Here is a 7,015-nt window from a genome sequence, read left to right as displayed (position 1 = left end):
TTCCCAGGGAACAGGGGTATCTTTCCTTAAAGCAATACCTTTCTGGGATTTATTTTCATGAAACTGGGCTGGAAGTAGGGAAAAAAAAAACCTTCCCTGGCTGACTGCTGCAGTACCTTTGCGTTTAGCAGTCAGCTGGCTGCATCAGAGCCTGGAAGCAGCCGCAGAAATGTCTCAGTACAGGTGCTTTAATGGGTTTGGATAGGCAAAGGAGTATCCCATATCAGGGCTGGGTGCAGGAGGTGCTGCTGGCCATCACACACAGGAATCCATGGCGTACATCTTGCTGATGGCTGTCCGGGTGGCTGTTTGGCCCCAGGGCTGGGGATGCCTCTGGGGCTGACAGCAGCTGCTGGCGGCTACCAGGAAAGAGTTGGAGTTGTGGTCACGGCCGGCAGTTGAAGGGTGACTTGGGACTGCCACACCATGGGGACACGGCAGGAGAAAATAACTTGGGCAGCCAGCAGGGTTAACTTCTATCCCATAGGACCAGGCATAAGGATTGGAGATGACGTCTGGGGAGGCATCACCTGCCTAATGTCACTGGCTGGGGGCCTGTATTTCAACCAGCACATCCCTGCAGCCACTGTCTCAGGCTTTGGCTGATAACAGGGATTCAAGTCCAGCACAGCCACTGCTCTGAGTAAACATTAGCACACCTCCACCAGGACCTGGAGGCCCACTGATGTGGATGGATCCCTGTACCCTCTTCATGCCCTTACAGGGTTTATGGAGCCCCTTACTCAGCCATGTTCTGCCTTGTGTAGCCTTCCCAGCCAAGGGGCACAAGCTGGGCACAGAGGGGTCCCCCTTGGTTAGGCTGGACCCAGCAAGAAGCTTCTGTGCCCTCTGAGCTGGTCCTTCACCCCTTATCCCTGCAGGTCAAAAAGCTACTTAAGATAGGTTGGGGTGGAATGAGACGGACTGACCTGTGCAGGCATAGAGACAGCAGGTCAGCAGGACAGATGCCACAAAGCATCCCGTGGAGCCAGCCATTCCCAGCCAGCATGACCACCCAAAGTCATAGTGGACTCCCAGGAATATATTGTGTGACACCAGCATGACCCTCTCCATGTAGACGTCCACTGCATACCACACGGAGCCTGTGAGCCCCAGGATGCCTAGGAGGAATGGGGCTTGTTAAAAAGAAGCATACAACACCCCATGCTCCCCAAGCCCCACTGAGGAGGTGCCTCTAGCTCCCGGCATGCTCCCCAGCTCCCTGTGGGACATGAGGTCTGTCTGCTCCAAAGCTCTCCCAGCCACGCACTCCCAGCGCAGAGTATGACTCCAGCTCCATAGCGCATCTTCAGTTTAACACAAGGATCTTCCTTGAGGAACGTGATGCAGTCAAGTCCAAGGACCAGTGTAGCCAAAGCCAGGCCAGCCAGGAGATCTGCCATGATCATCAGGGTCCGTGTCACCACAATCTTCACTGGGCAGGGAAGTTAAAACAATCAGAAACAGGAATGAGGAATTATCAGAGGAACAGGTGTCTCCACTCCAGATTTCTGCCCATGTCCTTTTTGAGTCACCCAGCTCACCAGTGGACATCACATTGGAACTCACCAATCCCCATCCCTGCCATGAGCCAAAGGAAGGTGCTCAACAAGCTTATCAGAAACCTAATAAGGACTTAAACCCATGATTAGACCAGCTCAAGAAACCAAACAACTCAAGGTATACCCATCAGCACCTGGTATGTGGTCACCTTCTCAAGCCATTCTTGAGCAGAAGATGCTGCTGTCCACACTGTTTTTTCCTCCAAGTTGTGTAGCAGGTGTTTTGAACAGCAAATATCAATATACCAGTGAAAAACTAGAGCTGGCATGGATCATATCACCAACTGTGATGGGACTATGCCCTGCAAAGCTTCCTTCTCCACAGAGCAAATAGGCAGCCCCCGTTTGTCCACACCAACTACTTTCCTTCCCCATTGCCTGAATCTGTGTTGTTCCATGTCATGACCCAACAGAAAAGTTCTCCCTGCAGGGCCTGATGTGCCCTGTGCAGGCCAGAAGAAGTGTCCCTACCCTGATGTGACTCTTCCTGACCTGTGGGCATGAGTCCTTGGCCAGTGGGAATGGTCCTTGCTCTGCCTGCAGCATAGTGGGTAGCAAATCCTAGGCTCTACATGCTGGAACATGTTTGTCGTGAGGTGGCACAACTTCATAGCCTCTATTCTGCCTGATGACCCCATGGCAGGTCTGGCTGCCAAGTTGTTGCCAAGACCAGGCCATTCGGGCAGGAGAACAAGAGCAGCCCTGGGTTGGGTGTGGCTGACTGACAAAGGGCAGCTTGATGCAATGACAATCACCTTCCCTCTTCCCTTTCAAGAAGACTCTGAGCTGTGAACTTAATAAATGCCTCCAGGCCAGGTCAGCTCACCTGGGTGGTCAGCCAGAATTGAGTCATATTGGTCGCAGGTCCTGACCCCATCCTGCATGTTGGTGACACACTCTCTCCAAAGGCCCCGGCATTTGTGACTTACCTGGAAGCAGGAGAAAAACACTCATGGAAAAAGCACCAGGGTTTTCCCAGCTTCCCATGGATCTCCCAGCTCAGCAGGGCAGATTTCAAGTTCCCACCACTACACCCGGACATGTCCTGGTGACTCTCTGCCCATACCTGCTCTCTGTTTTCTCCTGCTCCATCCCTCTATAATTTTCTAATCCTTCAACACAAAAAGCAGTGGGTTTGTCCCACCATGTCCCTTTTCCAAGCCAGTGGAGACATGGTGCAACGTCATGGATGGCAGGGCACCCACCTTGCTCTCAGCTGCTCACATTGAGGATGATGGTTGCTCTGTGCACCTTGAAGGTGGCTACTCTGCTCACCTTCCAGGTGATTTCTCTGCTCACCTCCAAGCTGTCATCAGCATTGACCATCCAGCAGTCCGTGCACGTGGCCAGGAGGAGGAAGAGTGTTGAGAGAAGAGTGAGACCAAATGCTGTCACCTGCAGGGCTGCACTCATGGGGTGACCTGCAAGGGCACAGAGATGTTCACCATCTCTGCTCTGGCTACTTCCAGACACCCAGTCTTACAAGGACAAAGTGCCACCAAGGCCAGGCATCCTCTGGATACCTAGGAGTCATCTGGGTCCTGTCTCACAGTGCTCACTTGCTGCCAAAATGCTCTAATATCCTCAGCCAAGGTTAGGTCACCAGGTTTACGTTTAGAGAGAACTTTTAGACACACAGTAATTTTGTGGTGGATACATTCCCACATTGGTTCCCTCTCTTCCAAATAGTAGATGCCAACCATCAGTACTTGCACTTTGGCAATCAAGAGCTGTTGGAAACCACTATCAAATAACTGCTGCTACGAAAACCTGTGACCTAAGCATGTCTCCAGAGAACCTCTAGAGACCTCCATCCCTGCCATATGACTTGGTGGGTACATTCTCTCCCTTTTCTTGCTTTTGTTTTTCACTCCAAGAAAAGCTATGAGGTGTTGAACATCCAGGTTGGAGCACAAGCAAGTGTCCCATGGAGGTGTCCTAATCTTAAGCACAAGCCCAAAGACATATCTCCCATTCCAAAGGGGATAAAGGCTTCTTGTGGCATGATGTTGGTGCCCTGAGGAGCTGGCAAGGCTTTCCACACAGGAGAAGGGATAGCACTACTTGTTTTCCATTCTAGATGGATGTTTTCCATTCCTAGATAAAGGGACTCTGCAGAGAGGGGAGCTGTGCCCAAGGTTTGAGCAGGGGACATTGTGTCTGCAAACCCTGGGCAGGAATCCTACTTTGTCATGTTTTGCAACCCAAAATGCCAAATATTTTACTGCCTGAAGTTGTAACCACTGCAATAGCCCTTTGGACAGGGGTTCATACAAATGTGTTAATCAGCAAGACCAGATAAGTTTCTACACTACACGAGTTAATTACCATGAGATGATAACTCATCATCACCAGGTTTAATACCTCCAGCCACAGGCTGCCCACTCTGGCATAGCACAGGCTCCCTGTGGGGCAAAGGTGGGAAGAAGGGTTGTGGTCCCCATACCCAGTGTGCCCCCACATCTACCCCGACATCCCCTCTTGGGATGTTACTGGTAGTAGAGATATTACTCTCCCGTCATCTCTGAGCAGTTCTATCAGCTTCACTCCAAGTGAGCAATCTCTTAGACCCCAATTTACAATAAGTTTTTTAAAATTCCCCAGGCTCCCTTCTGAGCTAATTCCCTGGAGCCTTATTTGTTTCTGCTAGACCCCAGCTGTTTTGGAGCCTTTGAAGAAAATCCGTTCAGACACTTCAGCTATATAATCAAGGAAAAAAAGGAAGAGAAAGAAATTCTTAATGCTGGGAAAAATCAGTTCTAAAACTTGTTGATAATAAAAGATGTTCATGGGGAGCATTACCTTTACTGCAGGCTCATCCTTGTTGCAGAGGGGTGATGACAGAAAGTCTTTGTTGCTGATGATTTGGGATAAGGGATGTAGATCTGGAAGGCTTTTAAGTGCTGATGGAGTTGGATCCTGACTCATCTAATGGAGTCAGGGATACACAGCACCAGCTGGAGCTTGTGCTGGGCTATTTAAGGTTTGTCCAAGGCAGGTCAGCTGGATTTTGTGCTCTGAGACATGATGGACATCCCTGCAGTTAGAGCAGTCATAGGCTAGGAACGGAGCCTCCCCAAAAATGTCACATAAGGAAACCATTGGAAACCTGCTGGGAACTCTCCCCAGGTGGGGGAACTATGTGTCCTGGACAAATAACCCGGTTTTTAATTAGACCTTTCAATTACTGCCTAAGAATGAGTGGCCTAAGACACTGGAATGGCCTAAGATCCAGGAGTGGTACCAGAGTTCAGAGGGTTAGAAGGGGTCAAAGAAAGGAGCTGGAATGCCAGGGTGATAATGAGCCTCTTTGGCTGGCAATTAATTCCTTTCTTTTTTTTTCCCATTAAGCAGAAAACAAGTGAAAACTACTGCAGTGGTGACGGCTCAGGTAACATGTCTGGTCAGCCCCCAAGGTGGTGCCTGTGAACCTGGGTAGCAGCACCCCAGCTGTCTGGCACTTGGAGCTGCCCTAAAAGCTTCAGGTTTGTTTTCTAATCCCCTACTGTTTGGGGATTACACAGAATCTGTGTTACAGCATCCTCTGAGCATCTGCACCTCATGGCTCTGCCACCGCTCATCCTTATCTCTCATTTCCATTTGTAGGTCATAGTTGAGGTGCACTTGGGTTTTTAGGGCAGGTTTGGTTTTTGTTGTGGTTTTTGGTTTTTGTTTTTTTGTTTTTTTTTTTTTCCCTGTAGATAATCTTCTGCAGGGTTTTGCTATGGGCATTTTGGCAAAACACCAATCTTGGCAAATCCTCCAACCCTGCAGAGATGCCCAGGTATCTGATGTGAGAGATTCCTGGGGCTTTGACTTATTCTATTTTCCCAGAATTCTGGCACATGGCAAATCTAATGCTTTGGAATGTAGCAATGAATCAAGGCCAAAAATGTTCAGAAGGGTTTGTGAACCTTCATTTTCCAGCCTTTACAGTTCAAGAATTTATGGTTCTTGGACATCTGTGACACATGAAATACTGTGAGACCCAAAGTGATACAAAACTATATCTCCATGCTCTTGGCACCTATAAAATAGGTGTATTTATATTTTCTGCTCTGTCTAAACACTCAATTTATGATATATCAAACAAGTCCGCCTTGTTAATCCCCATCTGAAACTTTTTTGGGGGTAAAAAGAGGCAGGTAGAGGAGCTGAACTAGGAGTAGTCTGTCACAGCACAGGTAGTTTGTAGATGAACAAGGTAAATCTGGCCATAACAAATCCAATTCAACTGACCTGGCTCAATCTAGAAAAAGGGTAACAAAGACCTCAGCCAACCCTGTTCAAGCTTAGATGCAGATACACCACTGGCCAGAGAGCTGGGAGGAGAGAGGTCCCATCCAATCAGCTAAGCTGGAAGATTACAACACTTTATAAAATGGGCAGCCATATTAAGCTCAATGTTCTTTGCTGATGACTCTCCGTGTTGTGTCTTGTGTCTGTCTCCAACCCACAACTCCACACAACAGTAGTCAAATGATTAAGCTCCTTTCCCGGGTTAATGACAGTGAAAATCAGATCTTGGATTCTGTGAGGTTTGTCAAAAACATGTGTTAAAAAAGTGCTGACAAGACCCAAACCTTGAACTTCAGCAAATATTTTATTAAAAAGAACCTGCTGTGGCTGGAAGGGAAAAAAAGAAAAATGTTTTCTGAGATGGGATCATCTCACAGAACTAGAGAGGACTCAAGAGATGCTGTAGGGACAGGACACTGAATAAGAATTATTAAAAACACCACCTAATTCAAACAGCCATGGCTCAGATGTGTGAGAAGAGCCTTCTGCATGCCTATGTGTGGGAGTCATTTTCCCTCTTCCCTCATTTCTGCCTATTTAAAAAATGACTGTTATTTCACAGTGTTTTGGCTGAAACAAGAGATATGACCCAAAACCTCAATGCTGCTCATTAAACTGGTGTCTTTGTTTGAAGGACAGGAGTTTGCCAGGGAAGGCAGGAGCCTACCTTGGAATGGAGAATGTAAACCCCCTCCCCCCGAATTATTATGATTTTGAAATTAAGGGGCTCTCAGGCAAAGATATGAGAATGCGGATAAGAGTTCTTTACTGGAATGTATAACAAGGCAAACAAAACAATAACTATGACATTAACAACAGAACCACGGACCCAGTAAAAGCCTTTTTGGCTGCTGGCACTTTCCCCTTTGGTGCAGTTACCGTCACAGCTGGTAGGAATGAGCAAAAAAATCCCGGGGTGGTGGACTAGATGTATTAGAAGTTCCACAGTGGTAGCTGAAACGCAGGGACTGTGCCGGCTACAGCACGGAGAAATCCAGAGCCGTAGCGAAAACACAGCGGGGATGGGGCAGGGACGGCCCGGCTCCGAGCTTTGCAGGGAGAGGCAAAGTTCAGGATTCTCAGGGCACACGACCAGCTGGGGATCGATCTCTCAGAGATGAACTCTGGCGGTGCCGGTGAATTCTCCCTGCAGT

At 48.4% G+C, this 7,015-nt stretch overlaps 1 protein-coding gene across 1 annotated transcript; it reads right to left on the bottom strand.

Annotated features, from left to right (window-relative positions):
* Positions 1–513: 513 nt before the first annotated feature.
* LOC100230866 (claudin-16-like) lies at positions 514–2,975 on the bottom strand. The gene is made up of 4 exons (XM_072917394.1): positions 2,862–2,975; positions 2,389–2,491; positions 1,271–1,435; positions 514–1,121 (listed from the first exon to the last, which is right to left on the bottom strand). Exons 1-4 carry the CDS (start codon positions 2,973–2,975, stop codon positions 895–897), a joined length of 609 nt encoding a protein of 202 aa, XP_072773495.1. The 3' UTR covers positions 514–894.
* Positions 2,976–7,015: the final 4,040 nt, after the last annotated feature.

Source organism: Taeniopygia guttata, chromosome 21 (assembly GCF_048771995.1).
Source record: "Taeniopygia guttata chromosome 21, bTaeGut7.mat, whole genome shotgun sequence".
NCBI lineage: Eukaryota > Metazoa > Chordata > Aves > Passeriformes > Estrildidae > Taeniopygia > Taeniopygia guttata.
Note: the sequence above shows the minus strand (reverse complement) of the source record. Positions and strands in the feature narration are given on the sequence as shown.

Excerpts from the sequence above, each read along its gene's own strand:
- LOC100230866 (XM_072917394.1), bottom strand. The coding sequence starts at position 2,975 with ATGAGTGCAGCCCTGCAGGTGACAGCATTTGGTCTCACTCTTCTCTCA. Across the intron at positions 1,436-2,388 it reads AATTCTGGCTGACCACCCAG|TGAAGATTGTGGTGACACGG; the intron begins GTGAGCTGACCT and ends TTCCCTGCCCAG. Across the intron at positions 1,122-1,270 it reads AGTCATACTCTGCGCTGGGA|GCATCCTGGGGCTCACAGGC; the intron begins GTGCGTGGCTGG and ends CATTCCTCCTAG.